Source organism: Urocampus carinirostris, chromosome 13, assembly GCF_059441175.1.
Source record: "Urocampus carinirostris isolate Australia breed hairy pipefish chromosome 13, RoL_Ucar_1.0, whole genome shotgun sequence".
Classification (NCBI taxonomy): domain Eukaryota; kingdom Metazoa; phylum Chordata; class Actinopteri; order Syngnathiformes; family Syngnathidae; genus Urocampus; species Urocampus carinirostris.
Window position 1 is genome coordinate 27,645,054 of NC_142361.1, and position 27,814 is coordinate 27,672,867.

General features: G+C 38.8%; 1 protein-coding gene across 2 annotated transcripts in view; it reads right to left on the reverse strand.

Annotated features, from left to right (window-relative positions):
* The window catches only part of mapk8a (mitogen-activated protein kinase 8a), a 33,093-nt gene that overhangs the window by 4,855 nt on the left and 424 nt on the right, over positions 1-27,814 (reverse strand). Inside the window, exons 2-11 of one of the 2 annotated variants that reach the window (XM_088351163.1) lie at positions 13,361-13,527; positions 13,091-13,220; positions 12,959-13,017; positions 10,370-10,508; positions 9,147-9,312; positions 6,218-6,289; positions 3,506-3,688; positions 2,978-3,102; positions 2,846-2,909; positions 888-965 (exon numbers count right to left, since the gene is read on the reverse strand). In XM_088351163.1, coding sequence (XP_088207289.1) covers positions 888-965; positions 2,846-2,909; positions 2,978-3,102; positions 3,506-3,688; positions 6,218-6,289; positions 9,147-9,312; positions 10,370-10,508; positions 12,959-13,017; positions 13,091-13,220; positions 13,361-13,527 — 1,183 coding nt within the window. Of the gene's footprint in view, positions 1-887; positions 966-2,845; positions 2,910-2,977; positions 3,103-3,505; positions 3,689-6,217; positions 6,290-8,879; positions 8,952-9,146; positions 9,313-10,369; positions 10,509-12,958; positions 13,018-13,090; positions 13,221-13,360; positions 13,528-27,814 lie in introns of both variants that reach the window. The other variant, XM_088351162.1, reaches the window with a different exon arrangement.

The following is a 27,814-nucleotide window of genomic DNA, read 5'->3' on the forward strand; positions in this document are numbered from 1 at the left end:
TATTAAGTACCGGTATCATTTTCTGCTCAATTTGCCGGCGGTGATTTTTGGACTGTATCGGGTATGTGTTATTTCGATGTGGGCGCATGCGGCTAATATACAGGTGCGGCTTGTGCATGTACAAAATCGGTTTTCCTCCCGAAATGTGGTGGGTGCGGCCTATAATCTGGCTTGTGTATGTACAAAATCGGTTTTCCTCCCGAAATGTGGTGGGTGCGGCTTATAATCAGGTGCGCTCTATAGTCCAGAATTTACGGTGTATATATATATATATTATATATTTAAAAACAAAATAACATATTTTTCACACTACATGGCGCACCAGATTAAAATAGTGTTTTTTTATTTATTTTTTATATATAAGGCGCACTGAACTATAAGGCGCATAAAACAAAACTACAGAAAGAGCTGAATCCATGTATAACCGTTGTCGCCATTGTCACCGAACATAATCACAAAACAAAGTATACAACGGGAGTCAAACCCGGGTCACGGTGGTAAGCGCGGCGGAACCTAACATCTTACCAATAGTGACACAAATGACATTCGAAAAGGCACTAGATTTGATCTAGTTACCATAAAAAAAATTTCATGGTACCTGAGATAATTGTTAAAAAATGGAGAAAACAAAGTCGTACTGAAAGAAAGAAAGAAACGCAAAAAAAAAACCACAACAAAAAAACTACTTTCTGATGAGGAATTGGACTTTGGTTAGGTGGGTAGGGCTGCAATAAAATTGGATTATTTTAGTGTCAACCAAAACATTAACTTCTGATATACATTAAAATGGGTTAGAATTGGGGTGCCTCATCCATAATGCAAGAAAATAATCCAAGTACACGATATATTTAAGAGTTGTTTTACCCCAAGTTCAAAAAATGACTCACCTAGAGGTGACGGCTGTCCCCGGATTACTCCGTTTTTGGACCACTCCTCCCAGTCGCTCACTTCTTTATAGATCAACCCTTTATAGATTCAAGTAGAGACGAAGAACCGATTAGTGTTTGCTAGCGCCACTTTTTCCATGCACCCCATGCATTTTGCATTCTGCACGCTCCAACAGCATCATGTTTCTATATCGGACGAGGCGTGTGATGGAGCGACCTTCTAAAATGAGTGCGGGGGTCATTATCACCTGGTCGAGTATGAGCTCATCTTGGGAGCTCAAAAGAAAGGCTCATTATAGCTTCGGACATCACACAAGTAATCAAAAACCTTTTGCGTGAGTCTGTTTATGATACTTTTAAAAAATACTACATGGGTTCAATTAAAATATGAAAGAAATTTCAGATAGAGAACATATTTTCCTAATGATAGAAAATAGAACTAAGTGACAAGCAGAAGCCTGGCTGCATATATGGCTCACAGTTTTGAGGTTTTGGGTTCAAAACCTGTTTTGAAAGTATTTAACTCCCCAGAAATGTTCCAGAAAACATATTTTTACAGTGCCAAAGACTCAAAATCGGGGCTGTCAAACCAAACATACAGCTTGAGGGCCATGACTGCCCCAAAATGGGATCCAATATGCCCTATGAGGACATGCATCAAAAAAGATAATTCATTTATTACTGTATATGTTGTTTTATTACATTTTATTAGATCTTATAATAAACTCGAACAATTATACTTAAAGATAAAAATGATCTTACAGTGAAAGTCTTATCATTCTGTTTTAAATGTGCATTTGGCTATTATGTGAAAGTTCAGGACTGGGTGGAAACATTTGTTGGCGTGTAGAAGGATTGGCGCCACCAGGCTGTACTTGCCCAAGACACACAACAGGAAATTGTGTCCCTATGATCCTAGTGGTTAAGGGATACACCCACCCACCCATTATCTTACATTATTTTCAAAGTAGTTTTAGTAAAATCGGTTTTTATATTAGTTTAAAACATTTTAAATTGCCTCTCTAGTAAAACATGAAAAACTATATAATTGAAATAAGATTTATTTTTTACCCGGTATGGTCAGATAACAACACCTTGCCATTTATTTTAGGAATAATTTTAGCAAAAAGTATAATATTATTTTACATCATCTATACAAATTTTAGGTCAAATGAAGGTTTTTTTCTTATTCTAAAATATTTTACAAGAAAAAAAAAAAAAAAAAAAAAAATTATATATATATATATATATATTATATATATATGTATATAAATAATTAATAATAAAAAAAAATAATAATAATTGAAATAAAATAAAATATCGGGTAGTTCCAGGTAAGAGATCCTTATTAGTTATTTCAAGAATTATTTTTAATAAAACGTCTAGATAAATAATATTTTACCATATTTCCAAACTAATTATATAGTAAAATATTTTTTTTGTAACTTTAAAATGTGTTTGAGTTGCATTTTTGGTAAAATATGAAAAAATATTATTAAGAAAAGATTGATCATCTTGTATGGCAGATATCAGAGAATAGAATTTGAAAAAAATAAATAAAATATGATATCCAAAAAATATTTAAAAATAATAGCTGCCAATGTACATGGATTTTTTTACTTGTAAATAGGAATATTTTGCTTATTTTGACAAACTTTTGTGTGCTTTTTGCATTGCACATTGCAAAAATTGCTCACAGATTAAGTAATACAATGCTCGATTCAGGATGCAGGCCCAACCAGAAAAACAAAACAAATAGTTCACACTACTACAGTCTATTATGTATTAATAATGATTTTATCAAGGTTAGAAATAAAACGACTGGTATCATTAGATGGTTACAAAAGTTGTTTTTAGGATTCCACTGACTGATTCACACAATGAGGCAATGATGTCCCGCAACAGTTATTCACGCGCGTAAGAAAATGACAAAGGATTGGAAAAATTTGATCTTGCACCTTTCCACTCCTCCACAGTGTGCTCCCTTTCATCCAGCTGCTTGTCAAGGACCTTGGGCGGCGGCTGAGGACGACAAAACGATTTATTAAGACCAACGATACCGGATAAAAGCAACTGGCGACGATACCTACCGCTTCCACTTCAGCCGGGTCGTACCAAACGTTGATGTAGGGGTGCTGCAAGGCCTCGTCCACGGAAATGCGCTTCGAGGCATCGATCACCAACATTTTGGATAAGAGGTCTCTTGCTTGGCTCGCTGGGGGGAAGAAACAAGCCGCTACATTATTGCACTATTGATCACGTTGATCTTGCCTAGATAAATGGCTGCTGACAGGGCTGATAACAGACAAGATAAAAAAAACTAGGGAGGCACGATGGTTATTGGAAAAACAATGGCTAAGTATGTCGTCACAATTATCGACACAGTAGAAAAAAAGACCCGATTATTACCATAAATCGGACTATGGAGGTCACCCGTTACAAAACCGCATGCTCAAGCCTAAGTATCAAACTCAATTTTGTCTTTGTACAAGCCGCACCAGATTGCAGACATGCATTGAAAAAAATAAGGGTTATCAGTCTCCAGAAGATGGATGTTATCGGTTATCTATATGGATTCGAAAAAAAACAGTCATCCCAAAGAAACGAAAACATAGTACCTTTCAGTTTGTTGTGATCAGAATCAGCAGGGAAGAGAACGTCTGGAAAGAGTTTCTCAAAGCTGTAGCCGGCGTAACGTGGCCTGTTTTCCACGTATGTTCTGACGGACTGATTCAGTTTCATGAGAAAGTCCTGGGACGGAGTGCCGAGCTGCTCGATGACTTTGTTCCACTGGTCAATATCTGATGTTTTCATATTAAGGAAGGGGACTGCAGATGGGGAAGGACGTTTTTGTGGCACTTTTCATTGCAAATTTTAGACATCGACAAGCAAACAAATATAAGCCAGTGTATGCTGCCGGGCCTCTGTGCTGATGAAAGGTTGCATGGCACAGCAACTCACCCTTTGTTGTGCCGTGCGGTAAATGTTTCGTGCCAGGTTGGGACAGAGAGACTGAGCAAGACGTAGAGAAACAGAGAGACACAGGGACAAAGAGACACAGAGACACAGAGACAAAGAAAGACATAGAGAAACAGAGAGACACAGACAAAGAGACACAGAGAGGCAAAGATACATAGAGACACAGAGACACAGCGAGAGATAGAGAAACAGAGGGATGGAGACACAGATACATAGAGAAATAGAGACACAGGGAGGCATAGAAAAAACAGAGAGACACAGACAGTGAGACAGAAAGACAGAGAGACACAGCGAGACATAGAGAGTTAGACAGATGAAGACACAGATACATAGAGAAAGAGAGACATAGAGAAACAGAGAGACACAGACAAAGAGACACAGAGACACAGAGAGACAAAGACACATAGAGACACAGACAGAGAGAAGACACAGAGAGACAGAGAAATAGAGACACAGAGAGAGACAGAGACACACAGAGAGAGACACAGAAAGATACACAAAGAGACACACAGAGAGATATACAAAAAGAAACATAGACACAGAGATATAGACAAAGAGACAAACGCACGGAGACATAGACACAGACATAGACCCAGACATGAAAACAATTAAGCAAATTTAGGCACATTAGGAAGAACAATTCGTACAAGAAACGAAAAAGTGTTTGCATCATTCTCTACTAATCTGGGTTAAAGAAGTCTCCTTATTACATAATATGAAATCCGGCACAGAGAACTTTACGCAGGGTAAATCTCCAAACTTTATTTAATCAAAGAGGCTGTTCGGTAAAAGGCTTAGGAGCTTCTGTTTTGGTCAACAAATCCTTAAGCATTGCTGTTTGTTTTGTCTACTAGCACAGTGGTTTGTGATTAAACCCCCAGTGAATTAATTTATGTTCCTAAAGCAAAGTATTTTAGTTTGAAAACAAAAGGTGATGTGCCATTGTTTTCAAGTTCAATACATTTTAGAATGTTTTTGTATAGTACTCCATAACTTAAAAGCATATTTTTCAATTTAACAAAAAAAAATACAAGTACTCTTTTGTACTATTGGTATACTTTTTTTATATGTTTTCAATACATTTCATAATTTAAACTGTATGGATTACAAACACTTAATTTGAAATAACGTTTTTAAATGACGGACATGACACCGTAAGACAGTAAAATTGAATAACTTACCTTGTTAACTATAGGTTTTTGAAAATTTCTATAACACAATTCCACACATATTTTGAAGAATTTTAGATTAAAAAAAAAAAAAGAAAACTTGCTAAAAACATGTTTGATAATTTATTCACACAATTTCATGCACATTTTTAATGATTTTCACTTGGATGCTTTTTAAATAAAATAAAATAAAGTTTAAGAAAATAAAAAAGGAAGAAGGAACAACAGTCTAAAATTATCATTTTTTAAAAAGGAAATCCACACCATTTCTTGCGTATTAGGAAGGATTTTGGTTTACAGCCTTCTTAAAAGAAATAAAATACAGATAACCTGTTAAAATTATTAATTCTTTATGAGAATTTATTCAAACAATAATTGCATATTTTGAAGTATTTCAGCTTATGTATTAATGTATGTTTAATGTATTTACACAATTTCTTGCATATTTTTTGAAAGATTTTAGTTTGCATCTTTCTTAAACTGAATAGGAAATAAAATACAGATAGCTTGTTAAAAAATTATATATATTTTTTGAGAATGTATTTACACAATCCCTTGCATATTTTGAAGTATTTTAGCTTCAATGCTTTTTGAATACATTTTCTAAAAATATATATATTTTTAAAACTTACTTAAAATATTTTAGGAACTTATTTACACTTTTTCCTACATTTATTAAAACATTTTAAATTGGATGCTTATTTAATGAGATGAAACAGAACTTTAACAAAATATATAGAATTTATTGACACTTTCATGTGCATTTTGAACGATTTCAGCTTGCATTTATTTTAACATTTATTTTAAGATCTCTCAAGTTCCCATTTGAGAACCACTGCACTACTCCATGTGCCATCCCTACTGTAAACGAAATGCTAATGTTTGGATAATATTCAGAAACTGCAATAACAAACTAATAGAATTACCTGTTGTCTAAGCGTGCAATGTAATTGACTTTATTTACTTTCTGTTGCGCTACAATGGACACCAACTATTGAATTTGTTTGACGTTAAAAGTATAAGACACAAGCACAGTCATGGCCACAGTAAAATTGTGGAGGCGGATGACAAAAGGGATGGGAGATGTTTTGGAAGCGAGTCGGTGGGAATGGTGTCACATCTCTTCACGCTGAATGAAGCAATGACGCATCGGAGCACAAAAATGATGAGGGGGAAGGATACGATCAGTGCCGGGGAACAAAACGCTTCCCCTGATCATCTCGGCCACTATGCAGCCCACTGACCAAACGTCCACTGGGAGTGCAAATTCAGATGATACGCAGGAGGACATGCAAAAAAATGAGTCATAGGAAATTAAACTTAAAATAAAATCAGCACACGTGAGGAAAATGAAGACGATAATGACAGTGATAGGGGTCCTGGGTACATGCAAGCAGTGCATGCAAGATGGAATAGACAACACATGCAAACTACTAGTGCGAGTATGTACACTGGAGGTCAAAATTAGAGAAAAACCTTTTACAAAAATGAATTTTGAAAAAGGACCATCTTCAATGCTCAACAGTTTAAGGACATTTTGTGGTGTCTTTAACATGCTACTACAACACTTTTTCACAAAAAAGATGAGGCATTTCAACAAAAAACCCTGTATTTTCCCAAGAAAGCAGTAATTAAAATTAGAGAACACTTTCAGGTGTCTACCACTTAATGGTACTAATCTAGCACATGGTGTTAATTTCCGTGATTATCGGTCAACCCCTTTTTAACTAGCATTCTAACACTGACTTTGCAAGATGGCGAGTTGTTCTAAAATGACTGAAAGCCCCTGACAGCATGTAGTACGGATGAAAATAAAAAAGAATGACCTGATCAGCCATAGCAAGACAAGTTGATCATTGCTGATTTCAAAAATATTGAATCTTTACAAAACTACAAATTCATTCGAGTTGCCTAAGGTGGCTGGTCATCCACGGAAGACAAATGCAAGAGAGGATGTCAATGGGTAATCGTTTCCACACTGCCGCTGGAATTGCTCGCCAGGCCCACACTGCCGTGGCCAAACCTCTCATTAGCCAAAAAAATATCAAAAAGCTAAACTGAGCTTTGCTGAGGACCATGTTGAGCAGACAGAGGAGAACTGGTTCAGAGTTACCTTGAGTGATGAAAGGAATTTTAATTCATATGGCTCGCATTGGAGGAATTATGTCTGGGGACACATTGGAGAAAGATGAAACCCAAAATGTGTAAAAGTCAGTGAAAGGTGGAGGAGGAGGTGTCATGGTTTGGGGTATGTTTTCTGCAGCAGGAGTTGGGCCTCTTGTACTACTACATGGCAGAGTGAACGCAAATGTGTATCAAAACCTTCTTCAACAGCATGGTTCTTTACTTGGATTTATCGCTAAATCAGCCTGCAGTCTTAATGCAGGACAACACTTCATTTCACACAGTAAAAAGGGTAAATAATTTCCTTGAAGGTGAAAACATTGACTTAATGGCATGGCCTTCCCAGAGTCCCGATTTCAACCTAATATAAAACCTCTGGAAAATCCTTTGTGACAAAGTTATGATCAAGAAACCCACTACAGTCACCAGACTGTGGAGGAGGCTGGAAGAAGAATGGACCAAAAATCACACCAGAGTAGTAAGAGAGACTCGTGCTATCCTGTGGCCGCAGATGTTCTGAAGTCATTGACAGCAAAGGCCTGTACCATTCTTCCTTATTGCTGACTGTTGTAACCTTTAGAATTGTTTTTTCATGCAAAGTCATTGTCGTTCTCTAATTTTGATCAGTGAGTTGTCTGAAAAAAATGTTTGGGGTGAAAAAAGTATTGTAGCACCGTGATATGGACGCAGTAAAACGTAATTAAGCTGTGGAACAATGAAGATGGTATTATTTCAAAATGATTTAATTTTCATAAGTAGTTCTCTAATTTTGATCTCCAGTGTATGTATATATTGCTTAAAATAGACATATGAGTTTCCAAGTTTATTCCAAGTCTTCAAGTGGAGATCTAATATTTTTCTTATTATTACAAAAATAATAACTGTTAACAATTAAAATCATTGACTTCTTTAGGAAGAAAATGTCTCATTTTTAAAGATGTAACTTTCCACTTTATTCGATTAAATCCAAAATCTCAACTGTAGAGTGATAATCAAAACCTAGTAAATACAGATAACTGCAATAGCAGAAAATAATTTTCCTCCCCTCTAATGACTTATTACTTTACTGTATTTTCAACATATTCCTCAGAAAAAAAATATATTAAAGTTTCCTTGAAATATATAAATATATATATATATATATATATATATATATATATATATATATATATGCATTTGCCCTATCAGGCATATCCTTTTATTTTATTTTGATAAAGATAAAAACAATACTTCTAATCAAAATTATTATATTGTATTAAATGTTTAAATAAGGCAAAATTATCTAACTTCAGATTTAGCAGGAAATATTGCTTATTCTAAATACTTCTTACCTTTATTATTTTAGAAAAAAGTGTAAAAATATAGCAAAATAAATAATAAGCAAATATGGATTTATTTTGCAGGATAGTTTAACACACAATATTAGCGTGATGTAAAAAAAGATAAGAAAAAAAAAAATTAAATTGAGCACTATCATATCTGCATATACACTTCTCATATGATTTTTTTCATTTTAAATATTTTTTACCTTATCACAATAGAAAACAAGTTAAAAATTAAGAAACCATTATGAAAGTAAGGGGAGAACATTTTAACATGCATTATGCACAGATAGTTTAACATGCACTATGAGTATGATACAAAAATAAGTAAATAACACAAACATTTAACAAAGACTGTCAATAAGAGTGTTAAGGGACAAATTGAGCCACAAGGATACAATCCCGTCCTGGGAAAAGGATTTTATGACGAACCATTTCAGCCAGTATGCAGCCCACAGACCAAATGTCCACTAGTGGTTAAGATAAGTAAAGAGGTAAAAGAAGAAAACACAAACTGGTTAGACCGACGACAGTTAGTCAGCTTCTGGCAGTTTTTAAAGCAAACCCAAGAGAGTGAATCTTTCATGAAGAGAACATAAACAATCATCTTTACATTTTAATAGTGGTAACACTAAAGCAGGCCAGATACAGTGAGTCTTCCTTACCGTTAGCTTGGTAGCCCATGCCCAAGATGACTTCAGGGGCTCTGTAATAACGCGTCACAACATATGGCGTCATCAGGAGACCCGTAGCGGCTGTTCGGGCCAGACCAAAGTCCAGAATCTTCAGCGTGCAGTCAGACTTTACCACAATATTGCTAGGCTTCAAATCCTTAAGAGAGGGATGGAGTAACAGTCAGCTAGTGTCCAGTGATTAGCACCAACTATCTTCAAATAATAAGACAAAATCAATGTATTCTGCAATATAGGAGACCCCTGGGATACGGCGCCCCTACCTTTTGACTTCACGGTATGGAAGAAGATGTTTTTAAGCCCTTCCTTTAACATTTTCCCCAATATACCACATCATTAACAAATTAATAGCGAGCACAAAAACTTAAAACCAAACTATGTGGTGTTAACGTGTATGTAGAGTTACATCTCTAAGATGCTTGTCACCGACTGATCAACGTTAAATGATGGTCTGCTATTGGTTTTTATCATGGCATCATGAAAATGCAAAAGTGCGAATTGGCTGAAGGCTTGCAGTGATGCTAAAGGGAGAAGTCAAAACATGCTAACCATGGAAATGAAGCTTGCAATTAGCACACGGATCACTACCCTTGCTTAGTTGCATGGCTGTAACCAATCGACAATTTACTAATCAAAATAAGTGATTAAAGCCTGGAATATTTTCTCAGGGCACGACAATGGATGTTTTGAAATCATGTTTTAATTTCTAACCACCCATTCCAAACTAACCTGCGATCGGTAAAACCATGAAGTAGAAACCTTTTTTTTTAACAATTATCATAAAATTAAATACTCTTTTGCATAATAAAATTTTAAAAAAATAACAAGAATTCAACAACTAAAAGTATTGTATGAATGTTTTTTTTTTACAAAAAAAAACTACTGTAGCGTAAGATAATTATAAACGGGGAGAACCAATCATAATGCAGAACACAATGCACGATGAATATCTATGAAGTAGCGAAACAGTGAAAATTAAACCGTGTTATAGGGAGGTATTACAGTACATAAACACGTTAACACAGTTAGTGCTATTGACGGCTACATGATTCATGTTTTAAAAAGGATGGCAGGAAATGAGTTTATTTCACTATTCATTTTGCACAAAAACACCATTGTGTCATTTGGATTGTTAATTCTATAGTAACTAATGGACGAGAGTATAAATCCATGTTAAGATCACATCTATTGTTTACCCTGTGAATGATTCCGGCAGCATGGAGGTGTTTGATACCGCACAGCATCTGATAGAGAAGATAAGACAGCCTCTCGTGGTCCAGTTCCATTTGGATGACCTGGCACAGGTTAGCATCCATCAGCTCCATCACCAGATAGCTAAAAACACAGGATATTAATCATCGTTAAGCTTTGCTGAATTGGACAAACGCTCCTGAAGGGATACTGTGAAATATTTGACTACAAGGTGTCGCGGTAGTCTGTAGAACAGGGGTCGGGAACCTATGGCTCGCGAGCCATATATGGCTCTTTCTATGAGTACCTGTGGCTCAGAGACAAATTTGATTGCGTGAAAATTTTCTCCATCTCGTTCAAAACTTGAGCCATTAATCCTATTCAGATACACGCAAAGCCAAACCAAAGCTGAATTTCAAAGCAGTACTTCGCAGAATCTATAGGGCACGTTTTTCACTACAATTTAGTCTAGGTGTCGCACCCAAAAAAAAAAAAAAAAAAAAAAACTTGTTTTGGCTGTACAACGCAAAAGAATCCTTTATATAAAAGCTCTCTATATAATCTGTGTTCAGATACCTTATGATGAATCCACAGAACAAACTGTAAATACGCCAAAACACTGGAAGAGAACTTAAAGTTATTTGATTGGGTGAGTGGGAGGGATGGGTGGAGCTATGCAAAAAGTGCAAGCACTCCCTCCCATCTCTCGCCCTATGCCGTCTGCACCAAAGGTAAGCACATCAGGCTCCCTGTTTGCAGAATGTTGTGACGTTTTTACAAAATAACTGCTTGCATCTGGTTTGGAAACCAATATGTATGAAAAAAAAGGGTCAAAATGAGTTTAACCGATCTTGAGTAATTGCAAGAAAGACACAAGTTTAAAGTGGTAAGTTTGTTGATTTTGGGACACTGGCTCTAGCATTATTCTCTTTTCATAATTTTTATCAAATCATCAAAAATAAATGTGCTGAAGACTAAGCTTTTGTCTAGGGCGTGGGTTTAGCAATTTAGTTAATTTGTCTCTAAATATATAGTGTGGCTCTTTCCCAAAATAAAATGAATATATTTTGCTTTTATGGCTCTTTGAGTCAAAAAGGTTCCCGGCCCCTGCTGTAGAATAACCGAAAACAAGTGATAAGAAGCACGAAGATGACAAAATAGGGAGACTCAAAGTGACCAAACTACATTATTTTTCTTCTGATTTATTGTCAGTTCATTCAGCTTCCAGTGTTCCTTCAAGTAATGAAGTCATTTGGATTTTTTTATACATGTGGTATTAAAATCGTGAGTTGCGCTGCCATTCTTTTAACATTGAAACCAAATCCGCAAGGTTTTTGGTCTTTTTGGTACCCATAGCAGCAAGATGGCAAACAATCATATCAGCTAGGGCATATGTATCAAAGTCAAGACACGGGGGCTTGATATGGCCCGGGAGGGGTTATCTTCGGCCCCTGAGATGATCTTGATACATCATTCTCTCTCTACGATAGCTCTACATACAAAAGTGTTCATGTTTGATAGATAGAAATATGATTTAAGTACAAAAAAATTATTGTATTTAAAAAATGTATATTTAACTTAGGAGAAAGATAGGAAATTCCCATTTTTTCTTGAAGGTCAATCTAGCCCACTTTTTAAAAGAAATATAAACTATAGGCAACTGACAGGGTCTGAAAAACAGCAGCTAGCTGGCCGGAAAATGAAACTATCCTATTTTAGGAAGTGAGCACATATTTAGCTTTAGCTTTAGTGTTTGATTTGTCTAGCATTGCTAGATTGAATGGCACAACATTAGCAACTGGTGTTGCTTTAACAGCTGACATACCAGACACTTCCATTAGCTTTGGGTGTCATTAGCTTTCATGAGCACAATGTTAACAACTAGCTTTAGCAGCTTTTATCATTTAATGTTTATGTAATGGGGATTTTCATATCAAGAAACGGTGTCTTTTTGTGTCAATCAAAATTTCAATATTACTGACAGAGCCATAAGAAAATATTGCTCATTAAGAAACGAACATCTACTAAGTTTGTTTTTCAGCATTAGTAACATGGTATAATCAAGGATAACAACGGCTCTATTCTAAACACACCACATGTATTCGCAAACAGGGGGGATAATGGCTTTTCATGTTTGGCATTGAATGTGTTGACTTGTTACAGTTGTGTGAATGAAGTTTTACACCTGAACTAAATCACCACGCTATACAAACTCAACCCTGCCCTCAAGTAGCCAGAGAGATCATTTTGTGTGCTTTTATTTATTGTTTTTAAACATAACTTTTTATAGAAATGACCAAGAGACTAGCTTTGTTTTTGACCTACACAGAAATTTATGTCAAGAATGTGAGTGTGTTCTTGACACTCCCAATAGGGGGTTATGGCTCAGGTATATACATATTGTACATGGGTGAGGTTGTATCAAATCAGTACAAATTTCTTGACCTACAACTATTCAAAGATGCACTTTTATAAAATAGTTCTTTTTTTTTGCCGAGTATTCAAATCAATATTGTTTTTTTTTTAATCCAATGAATGGCGCAAAATAATACACAATATCCTTTTAAAAGACAAATCTTAAATATGGCACTTACACATCCTGAAATTCTTCTAAAGATTTTTGGGGGGTGAAAACGTTTAAAAGGCCGATGATCTGTGGGGAAGAGAAAACATGGATTATTTAAATTGGCAAAAAAAACATCTATAACAGACTTTTGCACACGCACATTTTTGTGATTGACGCATTTCATTAGGACGAGTTCTCTAAAGGCCCTTTTGGCATGAGTCTGGTTCTGGAAGGGTCGGCTCAGCTTTTTGATGGCTACGTTCCTCTCAAGGACTTGATCATAAGCAGAGCTAAAAAATAAGAAAAAAACGGAAGAAAGGAAGAGCTCAAGTCACTTCTGACTTTGAAAAAAAAGAATCCAGGTAGATTTTAAAGTCCTTCAAAGCAGTCCTTGAGATTTGGGGAAAGAAAACTCAGTATAATCACTCACCACACGATTCCCTGCGCTCCCGACCCGATAGGTCTCAAGTTCTGATAGCGCTTCAATACAGTGAACGTCGAGTCCCCGACGTCGATGCTGTAGAATTCCTTTTCTTTCTTGTTTTTATTCATGGCAAAATCTTCAATTACAGCTCTCTGCGCTTCCAAAAACGTCCTCTGTGAGCACAAAAAAAGAAACCCAAGCGAGAAAATGACAACCGGTTTGCGGCAAAGGAAGCAATTTTCCAGCAAGGCTTGCAGAATTACAAATGAGAAACGAGCGCAGCGTTTATGCCTCGGCGGACGGTCAGCAAACAAGAGAAAACGAGAGTCGTGATGATATCGGCGCTGACGGCCGAAGGGCGAAATGCTGCCGGGTCGACTCCATCTCTTGCACAACTGCGCTATATCTAAGCACGGAATTCAACAAACTGCCAGGGCGGCTTTCAAATGATGTCAACTGTATGCACATGTTGGTCCAAAAACAAGATCTAGTTTTCAATCAGTAGGTCTGGACGAAACTCCACCATATACTATGTTTCCGACACATAGAACCTGGCGGGCCGCCAAGGTTTGATTGGTCCCGCCAGAGTCTCATAAACTTGTATTCTTTTGAAATCCATATAAATGCGAAGTTGATCAAAAACTATTTAATATTTGTCAATACATAAATGATCAACAACGTCATAGTGTGTAATCTAAGCTTTGTTCTCTGTCAGTCAGAAGGAAGCCCCCTTCACCCTGCTAAAGTGCGCACACTGTAATTGTCCTGCCTCGCCTACACTTTGATTACACGGCTGACTAAAATGTGACATTGACAAGCATTACGTTTTCCCCAACTTGAACATTTTTCAACTCTAAAATGGTTTAACGCAAAGTGCTCTGTGCGCGGAACCTGCCTTGTCTCACTTCGTAAAAACGTTTTGGTGGACATATGCCTTGACTGAATCGTGCGTTACAATAACCTCCAGTAAACCATTGAAGAAGAACCAGGATCCTGTCATAGCAGCACTCACAAAAGCACCAGTACTGATAATTAATTATCCATCCATCCATCCATCCATTGTCTTCCGCTTATCCGAGGTCGGGTCGCGGGGGCAGCAGCGTTAAAAGGGAAGCCCAGACGTCCCTATCCCCAGCCACCTCCTCCAGCTCATCCCACGGGACCCCGAGGCGTTCCCAAGCCAGCCGAAAGACATAGTCTCTCCAACGTGTCCTGGGCCGCCCCCGGGGCCTCCTGCCGGTGGGACATGCCCGGAACACCTCCCGAGGGAGGCGTCCAGGAGGCATCCTTATTAGATGCCCGAGCCACCTCAACTGGCTCCTCTCAACGCGGAGAAGCAGTGGCTCTACACCGAGTCCCTCCCGGATGACTGAGCTTCTCACCTTATCTCTAAGGGAGAACCCAGCCACCCTGCGGAGGAAACTCATTTCGGCCACTTGTATCCGGGATCGAGTTCTTTCGGTCATGACCCAAAGTTCATGACCATAGGTGAGGGTAGGAACGTAGATCGACCGGTAGATCGAGAGCTTTGCCTTTCGGCTCAGCTCCCTCTTCACCACGACAGACCGGTACAGGGTCCGAATGACGGCAGACGCTGCACCGACCCGTCTGTCGATCTCCCGTTCCATCCTACCCTCACTCGTGAACAAGACCCCAAGATACTTGAACTCCTCCACTTGGGGCGCTATAATTAATTATATAGTATATTATTTAGTACATTACTAGATGCTGATTTTAAATGATTGTACTTACTCATAATGGTGTTTAAAAAAACCTGTCAGGAACAAAGTGGAACAGATGAAGTAAAACTGTCATGGTCGTCTTGGCGACCGGTCTGCCCCGCCCCCTGGGCACCAGCTGAAGCAGTTCAACTAATTGCTTGTCTGCTATTTAAGGCTGGATTGTGGGTTTTGCGGGTGCTGGCTCATTATATACCTTTTCTGTTCTGTCATGCCTTGTCCTGTTTAGTTGAGTTGGAAGAAACCTGTGTTTGCACGTTTTTGTTAAAGCCTGTTTGTTCTGTCTTGTCCCTGAGTTTTGGACAACTTTTATTTTGGTAAATAAAAGTTTTTGATCGTCACGCAATTTAGTTCTCCCTTCCTGCCTCCTGCCTCCGTTCTGGTCCGGTCACTCCTCACCCTCCTCGTGACAGAATGAGCCAGCCAACATTTGAACTCAGCGAACGATCCCAGCGCGATTTGGGGAGAGCTGGAGGACGCCATTTGGCAAGCACCCATTGAGGTAACCTTCCCTGCCCGTTCGAACCACGGCCCCGCCCGGCGTGGCCAATGCTGTGCCTCGAATGGGGCCCGGGAGGATTTGACACCTGCCAGTCCGACTCCCCGTCCTGCCAGTCCGACTCCGCTGCCTGCCAGTCCGACTCCGCCTGTCCTGTTTTCGCCTGTCCTGTTCGACTACCCTGCCTGCCTGTTCGACCCCGCGGCCTGCCTGTTCGACCCCGCGGCCTGCCTGTCCTGTTCGACTCCGCGGCCTGCCAGTCCGGCTCCGACTCCGCGGCCTGCCAGTCCGACTCCGACTCCGCGGCCTGCCAGTCCGACTCCGACTCCCCTGAGTCTGCCTGTCCTGTTTTTGCCTGTTTGCCTGTACTGATTTTGTCAGGTTCTGATTCTGCCTGTTCTGATTCTGTCCTGATTCCGCCTGTCCTAAATCCGACTCTCCTGATTTTGCCTGTCCTGTTTACCTGTCCTGCTTGCCGGTTCTGATTCTGCCTGTCCGACTCCCTTGTTTATCTGTCCGGTTCTCACCGGTTCTGCCTGTCTGTTTTCGCCTGTCCAGTTTGCCCGCCGGACCCCCGCTGCCGAGCGCCGATTCCGATCCACCCGACGCAGATGGCGCCTGCCTCTCCCCGTTCCTGCGTGTTCGGAGGAGGGAGCGGGGTTGCCCCAATCGTGAGCGTCGAACCATTCCGGGGCGCGAGGTAGTAATTTTTTCTTTTTGGGACCTCGGGAGCTGTCCCTTAAAGGGGGGGCTCTGTCATGGTCGTCTTGGCAACCGGTCTGCCCCGCCCCCTGGGCACCAGCTGAAGCAGTTCAACTAATTGCGTGTCTGCTATTTAAGGCTGGATTGTGGGTTTTACGGGTGCTGGCTCATTATATACCTTTTCTGTTCTGTCATGCCTTGTCCTGTTTAGTTGAGTTGGAAGAAACCTGTGTTTGCACGTTTTTGTTAAAGCCTGTTTGTTCTGTCTTGTCCCTGAGTTTTGGACAACTTTTATTTTGGTAAATAAAAGTTTTTGATCGTCACGCAATTGAGTTCTCCCTTCCTGCCTCCTGCCTCCGTTCTGGTCCGGTCACTCCTCACCCTCCTCGTGACAAAAACTGCTTAGAGATCTAACATACAAATAACAAGCAAGCTCATTGTACTTCAGTATTTTGAGTAAAGTAGCTTGTTGTGTTAAAAATAAATCCTGTCTAGCCGGTGCACAGAACAGTTTTCCTCTTTTATATATTTTACATGTATTTTTGGGGTATTTTAGCTTTTTATGATGATGTTGTGCACTAGTCGGCACAGTTGCATATTCGCCAAATTGAAATAATAATACCCATAACAATAATAGTAAAAGAAACTCTTGCAAATAGCTTAGTGCAAGTCAATCTAGGGATGCACAAGCTTAACATCACACACAATGTATGTGTTTATGAATGAAAACTGCTCTACTATAGATAGTTAGCTCTGTAGTGTTAGCATGTAAACATTAGCCAATGTCAAGCAAACGCAGGGATCAGGAACCTTCTTCAGTGTAGACAGCGCTGGGCGAGAAGGACTCCCTACCGCTCACCCAATCAAATTGCTCTAGGTGCTTTGCCAAAGCTTCTGTGTATAAAGTTTTTTACAGTTCAAGTTTGTTATATGGCTTTTCATTATAAAGTGTCTGAACAATGAACGTAGAATGGTTATTGAGCTTCCATATACAGGATTATTTTGCGGTTTACAGCCAAAACGGAGTCTCTTAGTGTGACGCTTTCACTGTATACTGTAGTATAAATTGTGGGGCAAATTATAGTCTAGGTGTACTTTTTATACTACATTCTATATTTTACACCCAGTATAAACTTGATGCTTTTATATCTTTGTGCATTTGTGTTTCTGTAGTGCTCAATAAGTGTGTGGTTTTGCGATATCACTTGGTGTTCAGAGACAAGTACCTCCAAGGTCAAAAGATGTCTTGTCCTCCTACATTCCATTCTTATCAGGTTTCGGTTTAGTAAGAGTTTAGTAAAATTCTGATTTATGCTCTTTTTACTCCTCCAAAAACTAATTTGTTGAGTCCTATTTTCACGTGTAACCACATGGAAGTGGCAAGCAGTCATAGGAGGCAGGTGAGGCTGTTCACTGTTCTCGTCAAAAATAAAAAATAAAAATTATCAAGTGGTTATATTAATTCAAGTTTTATTCATTCAATTTCACAGATTTTTGGATTTTCTTTTTCAAAATTACTGAATTTTTACATTTTATAAAAAAATATGATTAATACAAAAGGTATGTACTGTAATGCACTACTTTGCTGAGCATCTGAAGACTAGTGAGGCCATTTTTTTGCCTCTTGGCAGAGGGCTAAAGTGAGACCAAGGATTCTGATTTGGCGCAAACCCTTGCTCCGAAAGCGTGAATAAAAATAAAAATAGAAGGCTAAAAGTAAGTCAAGCAATCCAGTATTTTTTTTCCTTAATGCATGGACTTTTTAATTCAAAATGAAGGATTACCTATTGAAAAATGTTTTTATTAAAAATGAGCAGTATGTAATGTATTACTATGCTGAGCGTCTGCAGATGCAAAGTGAGGCACGCATTACTCACGCCTCCTGGCAGAGGGCGATAGTGAGACCAAGGATTCTGATTTGAATGACAAATAGCAGGCTAACAGCAAGTCAAGCGATGCAATATTTTTTTCTCAGGTTGCATGGACTTTTTCATTCAAAATGGAGGATTACCTGTCGAATACTGTAATGTTTTACATAAAAAGGAGCAGTATGTAATGTATTACTATGCTGAGCGTCTGCAGATGCAAAGTGATCCACGCAAAACTCATGCCTTCTGGCAGAGGGGGATAGTGAGACCAAGGATTCTGATTTGAATGATAAATAGTAATAGGCTAACAGCAAGTCAAGCGATCCAGTGTTTTCTTTTTTGTTGCATGGAATTTTTAATTCAAATAGAGGATTACCTATTGAATAATGCTTTTGTTAGAAAGGAGCAGTATGTAAGGTATTACTATACTGAGCGTCTGCAGATGCAAAGTGAGGCACGCAATACTCATGCCTCATGGCAGAGGGCGATATTGAGACCAGGGAATCTGATTTGGAGTACTCCTCAGGCTCAAACAATATAATTGGCGAGAGTATTAACAAGTTAACAGAAAGTCAAGCCATCCAGAATTTCTTCTCTCGTTGCATGGACCTTTTTTTTCATAATGGAGGACTACCTATCCAATTGAGGCTCAGCACATAGAGTTCATTTATAAGCTAAGGTAAGACAATAAAACGTGTTTTTCTATGCTACAATTTATATACTGCTCTCTTGCTCTTTCAAATCAAATGATGAATAATGTCGAAGTTCATTTATTTGTAAATCTGACTGTGCCTCAACCAGACACCAACCTCACCGCACGTCACTGCCAAGCATCCAAAATCCAAGATGTCCAAAACAAAACAAAAATAAAACCAACTTGTGAGACTCCATCTTTCCTGCCCGGCTCACTGTACCCGACAGTCGTTCCATATGAGGGCAGTAATTGCCTGAGAAAAATGACTCAGCTCCCAGTCTGTTTGTCCGACGTCACCAAGACGTCTGCACCGTCCGCCTCGCTCATCACATGAAAATAGAAATGCTTGTGTAACACAAGACGCAACGTTATGCGGCACCTCAGAAGAAGAGCCTGTTTCTATTACTACTACTACTACTACTACAACTGAAGTCATAATATAGCTATTAGAATAGGAGCAATCCATCACGATAAATGACTTCAGTCACCCTTTCTGAAGCTAACAATTGGCCGTAATGGAGTTTTGAAGGGCCATGTAAACACAAGCAAAAAACCTGAAAACCTGTAACTCCCACCTTTGTAGCCCACACATTTGCCATAGAGCATTTGTCAGACACACTATCAGTGGTCGGCAATGTTTTCTGTACCAAGGACCGGTTTAATGTCGGACTACATTGTCACATACCAGTCCAATAATAACTTTAGTAATAATAACAATAATATTAATAATAGTTTAAAAGCACTGAAGTTTCCCACAGTGAGACATGATAACACACAAAACAAAAAAGCAAAAAATAACATCACCAGGTTGCACTTGCCCAAGACACACCACAGGAAATGTTGCCCCTATGACCCTATTGGTTAAGGGATCCAACAAACCATATATACCCATTTATCCATTATCTGCACCGCATAACCTCAGTCGGGCCGCAGGGATGCTGGATCCCATCCCAACCATCTTCGGGCAGTGGGCAGGGGACACCCTTAATTGGTTGCCAGCCAATCACAGGGCACACAGAGACCTACAAACACTCGTTCATTCACACCTAGGGACAATTTGGACCAGCCAATTAACCTGACATGCATGTTTTTTGGAATGTGGGAGGGAACCGGACTGCCCTGAGGAACGGCACGCAAGCACGGGGAGAAGATGCAAACTCTGCATAGGAAGACTGGTAGCTGGATATGATCCAATCACCTCAGAACTGAACCACGGATGCGCCAACCACACATCCGCCGTATAATATATATTCATACATATAAATACTGACTTGAATGTGTGCATGTGTTCGTATGTGGCTTATAGGTTCTGAAACAGCTGAACTGATTTTCGTGAGAACTGTCACAGTCGTTCTTTAGACCTACGCGAGTGTTTCTAGTGAGGTTTAGTGTCAAGGCACCCCCAATAAATACCAACTAAATCGATAAACATCTGCATACATGTACTAGCAGCTCTGAAGGTGCATGCGGCCACGTGGCTCTTTGACACTCCCAATGGCTCCCTGGGGCATTTTCAACAAACAACCACCCCCATGTAGAGTGCCCGGAAAACCAGGTCATTATGCATTGTATTTGCTTTTAACTATTGGATGAATGGATGCTCCAAACAAAGTATCGGTGGTCTTTGACAATTGAAGATTCAGAATTTCAATCTGAAACCAAATGAATAATCATTAGTTGAGATAGGAAAGGCATTGGCTTTTATCTCATAATTAAACTATTTTTACTCACAGTACCATGTTTCACAAAATTGTTTTGGCTTAACTATTTCCCTAGTGGGTGAGTGATTAGGATTCAACGCTTGCACAGCTGCAATCCGGGTTCAATTTCCATTGCATCCAACGCTGAGATAATGAGGTCAGCCATCTTTGTTGACTGATCAATCATTGCTCAATTACTGTGATATACTACCGTAAAACCTCCAATTAACGCACACCAAAATTTTGAGTTTTGTTTTGGGGGGGAAATGCGTGTATGTCCAACCCAATACCAAATGACCTATGGCCAGGTACCGGTCCGCGGCCCGTGGTTGCAGACCACTGCTCTAGATCACAAGTGTCTATAGTCAACTCAGTGCCATTTGCGGCCTGCTAACCATTTTTAGTACAATATAAACAAAATTATAGTTTCTTGGATCTCTTAACCACCAGGGTTTTGGGGACACAATCTCCTGTGATGTGTCTTGGGCAAGTACAGCCTGGTGGCACCCATCTCTCTCCAGGCCAACATGTTTCTACCCTGTCTGGAACCAGGGACCTTTCGCGTTTTAGGCAAATCTGCTAACCACTGCACTACAGAAACATAAAAAAGAATCAATTCTGCAGAGCATTATTAAAGATTTATTTACAGAGTGGAGAGATTTCAAGTGGATCATTCTAAACTGAAAGCTGTGTGAAATCATATTGTTATATTGTCTAAACAAGGTTTCTCAAAGTCGTGGCTGGTGTGCTAAAAGCAGCCCAAAATATGGTAGTTTGAGATCCTGCAAGGGTCCCCAACGTGGTGCCCGCAAGCCCCGAACAACACCTGAGTAGCTCGAGGACAGGTTCTGAAAATAGCTAACCAGTGACGAGTCATGGTAATTTTCCAGGACATTTGATTTCTAACTGGCATGATGTTTTAATGGCTGACTGAGCCTATTTTAACTATTAAAACCTGGTCATGACAGAGTGTTTTGCTAAACATGTAAACTTTACATGATCATTAGAGATGCATATAAAACTGGTATCCCTTTGTAGCAATCAGTAACAAAAAGTAGCTCTCAGCTTCAAAAAGGTTGGTGACCCCTGGTTTATTGTAAGTGCATCCCACACAAATTATGGATTCCTTCATTACTGATTGATTGTTTTGGTTCCTCAATGTTCATTGCAAATTTTTTTTCTTGTGGAAAACCTGATTTGGCCGGACCTAAACCAGACCCTAGCTCCGGCAGCCCCAGAGTAAATTGAGTTTTAGATGCCTGGTCTAAACCATTTACAATTGCTTTATATACTCATTTTAGTGGTCTATAATGGACAAAAAATATATAAATAAATCAATGAAAACATCGGAGAAGAACTTGAGTTCTTTATTTTTTCTCTATGCAGCCTTCCAAATACAAAATCTGGATAAGCCTGATTTAAGGTAACTCCACATAGCAACACCTGAGTTGTATAGACCTCCCGCATGGATTTGAAATATATTAAATAAACGCTGGAGCCCTGGTAGCTTCCTGGAGCAAACTTTGTGGTACATGTTATCGTGAAATTGCCGACCTCCTGCTTACCAGGACAAATCGTGCTGTGACAAACACACAGTTGGTTATCAATTAGCAGACATGTTATTTTCTCACACATGCATGTTGTTCACTGCCATTTCCTCCATCCGGACATGTAATTATTCACCAACCAGATTCTCTGTGAAATAACGGCTCTTATTAGAATAGTGTCATTTCACATCCACTTCAGTGGGTGCTCTTGGCGCTAAAATTGTCATTGATCGCACTCTTTTTTAATTATTTGTATACACGTCAATCTTGGCCCAGTGAACTACCAATAATGGAAATATTAACCAACCTAATATTCCTTTTTATTTGATTTCTTTCTTTTATTTTTTGAGTGACATTTTTACTCTGGAGTGCCACATATGATCTGGTTGTAAACAATATTCACTATATTATTAGCAATACTATAAACATTGTTTTGATTTTAATTGTGAAAGGAGCCTTTGGTCTTCTGCAAAGGTGGACTTAAACCACCAGTGTATAATAACTCAAAACCAGTGGACACAATGGTCAGTTTTGTGTGCGTTTTTTTAAGCTTAAATTATCCCGTTACCTAATTTGACTATAAAGTTTTTCTTATAGCTTGTGGTCACCATGGTTACAGAGGTAGTACGGGTTATTCATTTTGGTTAATAATACTGCTGTAATTTTGGATTGTACTGTAATACATTTTTGAGCTGTATCCAAGTGTTACTATATTTTAACCTGTTTTTCAAGTATTACCATATATATTTTCCAACAAAATAACAAAAATAATACTTAAAATGACTAAAATGATCTAAAGTAGAACAAAACAGTTTAACTACTATGTAGTCCATCCATTATCTGCACCGCTTATTCTCAGTAGGATTGCTGGGGCGCTGGAGCCCACCCCAGCTATATTCGGCCAGTGGGCAGGGGACACCCTGAACTGGTTGCCAGCCAGTCGCATGGCACACAGGGACAGATTATTTTCTAGCTCATTCACACCTAGGGACAATTCGGACCAGACAATTAACCTGACATGTATGTTTTTGGAATGTGGGAGGAAACCGGGATGTCCGGAGGAAACCCACGCAAGCACGGGGAGAACATGCAAACTCCACACAGGAGGTTCGATGGTTCTTTGGTCACCTAATGTTCCAGTATCAATCAATGTTCCAGATAGAGTCAAAAGTTGAATAGGTTCTTGACTCTAGTAACCTCCCATTAGGGGGATATGGCTCCGCCCCCGACATTATTTTTACATCATTTAATTTTTTATCCCTACAAGCTTCAAGAAACTTAATTCAATTTGCGTGAACTACCTCATAGGCATATAAATATTAAATTTTGATATACATTTGATCTTTTTTTTCTTCTAAGAAATTACAAAAATAATCCTTTTTTACTATGTTATAACTTTTTTTGTAAAGTAAAAAACAATAATCAAAGTCACCCTGGTCATAACGAAGATTTTTCTTATTTTAAATTGTTTTATGTTTTCTGAAACAGCGTCATTAAATAAATGTCCCTGTACTACATCATACGCAGATAATTTGTATATTTTACTATATTTTACCTTTTTTTTATAAGAAGACAATCAAAATATGTTTTCCCTCATTTTAACTTTTTTTTATTATTATATAAAAATAAAATATTAACTAAAATGAGCACATTTTTGGGAGAAAATGTATGTTAGCGAGATGGTATATATTTTTTGCTTATTCTTTCAATAATATTTTTTCTTAAGTTTCTAGTTTTATTTTTTCATGACCAGCTCAAAAAAATAACACTGCCGTACGCAGGCACTTCATTACTGTGTAGCGTATTTACAAAATGTTTCCTTTATTTGATCTACTTATTTTTGCAGTGCAATCTTAAACAGCCTCATTAAAAAAAACTGTTTATGAAATGATTTGTAAGGTATAAAAAGAAAAATAATACAACAGTATCTCTTTATACGAGCATCTCTAAACACAAGACTTTCAAAATTTTCAAAAATCTTGCTCGCTATACGAAGGAAAATCCAGTTCAAGAGCAGTCCCAGAGGCTACCACTAGAGACTGCTCAGCGCTTATGAATTCTTACTGTCAGCATCAGCTTATCCAGTTTGAGCATGCAAACAAAGAGAGGCAAAAAAATACGAAATTGTGCTTTAATTTCTTTGTGTGTATGTTATTTTTTTTAGGTTACAGTAACTTTAATTTTAAGTGGTAACAGGTAACAGTCTCTCGATCTCATCTTCCGTCAACCTCTCCCAATTGTTCCTGTTCTTAATGATCGCAAATTCTCCTTATTATGCAATAGTAAACCTTACAAACACAACAAACGCTGTAACTATCCCATCACAGCAAAACAGACTATGTAGAACACTGCGAAAATATCAACGTTGTTGTCTTCTACCAGTGACTGAGACAATCCAGATAGGAGCCGAAATGGGACAAACAAGATGGATCTTTTTTTTAAATTCCCATTTCAAAAATGTATATGACATGTACATTTTGAATTGATTAAAACACATATTAAATACAGGCAAAACGGATAAATTGACAGTTATGCAATCTCCGTGACTACTCGCTTCATCTTGAAGCTGCTACGTGTGTGTGTGTTTGAAGCATTTCCCTGCAGTGCTTCACTACTTTGTAGGGCTTCATTTTGCCATCACCAGATTTTAGTGATCAGGAAGATGCGTTTCATAGATATTTAGGGTTCACCTGGATTATTTTGGGAGGATGGGAGCAGACCAATAAGTTTTTAATTATTTGATATCAGGAAATTTTATCATGCTAAGAGCACTATCCTGGAACAAATTAAACTTTTTTGAAAAGGTACCACTGTAGTAGTCTGCTGCCACCTACTGGTATGGATGACTGATACAATTGCTCGGCTGAAGAAGGCAAAGATACCTCTCAATGGCATGTTCTATTGCAAAGACAAAAATGGGCAATTTTTCTGCAGCACACCGGTTGGAAAACACTCATATTAAACAATGCTTTGTAAATGAATCTATATACGGCGAATAACGCATTTCGACAATTAGGTGTAGAATGAATGAAGTGGATGAATTCTCCTTTCCATCACAAGGATTAACAAGGGTATCGACTTCCATTGCGAGTTAACCTTGGCCACATTCCGCCCAACACCCCGCCCCCACCTTCCCAGCCAAGCAGGTCCCCTCGCAGGAGGCTGCAGGGAAACCGCAGCGGGAGGACGAGGAGGAAAGGAAGCCATGCATGCTCACACATAATAAAGCAAAACACATAGGGTAATGAGTCCCTTGTCGCCGCCATGCAACCACCCTGCCTGTTTAATGGGCGTTTCTCCATGCGCCTCAATGCTGCGTTCACGGGTATTGCGTAAAAATCAAGACAATAGACGAGGGACTCTACGTCGTGCAAAAACGTCTAAACACGTTGAATGACACGCAGCCCTCCCCCACGATTGAACAATAAGCAGGTCCGGGAAAAGAGCAAGAAAGGGCGGGTGGGGGAATGGTACCCCCCCTCACCGATCTGATCATCTTACCTCGCTCGAGAAGGCCGATCGCGGATCAGAGGGGTGCGATGAGCAGTTAAAGGGTTCCGGGGCAGCGTGTGTCGCCAGTGGACACTGTTCGATTCCGGTATTCGCCTTAAAAACACATGACCTCCCTCACTCGATCCGCTTGCCTACGTTTTTTTCCGTACGCTTGCTGCTACTGACAGGCCGGGGAACAGCGGGGAGGCGCATTGCGCATGCGTCTTACTACGTCACTGCTGAGCACACACCCACTTCCATGGGCGCTTCCTTTCGCTTTTATTTAGCCATGTATCTCGTTATCCGTCTATTTTCCAAAACTATGACCAGTGTTATTTAAATTAAAATGTATCCAAATAACATATCCTAAATCCGACGAGATCTTATTTACTGTTGCTGATTTAATCCAAATGACAATAATCCTTCATTGTCATTGATAACAATGAAGTGAACACTGTTCACAACGAGATAAGACGTGACACTGAGGATGAACATGTAATTAAAAATATGAAAATCATCATGTTAAGACATATAGGCACATATGTACAGTGGTGCTTGTTAACTGAGGCAAATTGTATGTAGACAAAAGTGCAATGACATATCTGTCAACCTGTACATTTTTGCCGTACAAAGTACGTTTATTATGCATTTTAAGACGGCACCGTACAAGAAAATCTGTACGGAAAAACGCAAATTTGTCAACCAAGTCAAACGTGTTCGCCGCAGTAGCCTCTATCTCGGTATCGTTTTTTTCGTTGCAAACGAAGCGAGCGGTTTGATGCTACTGTGCGCATGCGTCTGCCGCCTGGGAATTTCCCATCATGCATCATTCCGAAAAAAAAATGATGTAAGATTATTTGGTATTTTGTAAGGGAAAATACGACAGTTTGTAAGGGCATGGAGCCGTGGAGGTTGACAGGTATGTGACATAAGCAGCAAAATAGTTCCAAAATAAGGGTAAAAAAATTTAAATATGAATACTAATTTTCTTTATACGTAGGCAAGATAGTTTTGGTGCTTTTTTTAGAGAGGTGGTGGTCCTGGACGAAACCTGTTAGTCCTTGTTTTAAGGGAACTTTACATAAAATAACAACGTATCACGTTTTTACTTTGTTAGTAATATGTTATTAACACGTTGTAACTATTAAAAGCAGTGTTTCCGATAGGCTCAACCCCGAAAATATTTGTCTTATCTAAATGGCTGATTTACATTAACAGTAGCATAATTTTAAGGGAAAAAGAGATTCCAAAGAAATTTTAGATAAGCCTATGTGACGTATGTACTCAATCAGGTGTGCACTCGATCAGTTCCAGAAACATACCTTGGTATTATTAATTGTTTTCTTGGACAGGAATTGGTGTGTTAGCCCGGCATGTCTGACAAACTGGTACTAACTATGTGCTGGTACAGGAATGGGTCTGATTTTGCCAGCTCAAATTCTTACATGGGTCTTGTATCCTTCCAAGTTGGGAAAAAATTTCAACAAAGTGAACTGATGCCCCATTTTATATTTCAAGTCAAGTCACATTTATTTGTGTTATCAAAAAATGTCTCGAAGGACTGCACAGGTTACAATTCTTGTGTTTTAAATCACGATAAAATCAGGGCCTAACCTACCCCCCCTTAAGGTAGTGTTCACTGAACTTCTGAAGCTTGTTGCTACCGATAAGCGCCGGAGCTACCGATTTGATGTGCATAACTAACTTATCATGTTAATATTATGTTATTACCAGGTTGTAATCATAAGAAATAAACTACAGTGGGCTCTGTCACCTACAAAAACAACATGCACTGCAGTTAGGAATCAAATTTCCAGGAAAATCACAATGACTTTTAAGTTATACTAAGAACGGGTTTGCAGGTTACTCAGGTGTTCTATTGTGCCTGTGGGCTCCACATCGGTGGACCCTGGTCTACACTAAAACTGGGATTTCAGGAGTTCAGTCTAATCCAAAAATGGAACCCATTGCCTTTCTTTCTAAATTTTCAGCATTAAAGCTTAGAATTGAGTTATCTAGTGGCATTTTAATTCGTAATTAATGGATACAAAATTAAAATGTTTTGAATTTGGCTATCTATCATGCAGACACAATTGTAAACTCAATATTATTGTTAGAATTCTGGGGTTGCGTCCCCTTTAAATTTTGTCAGGAACTTCACTGTTCAACTCAGACCAATATATTTGGACTAGTAATTTGCTCATCTTAATATTTTGCAG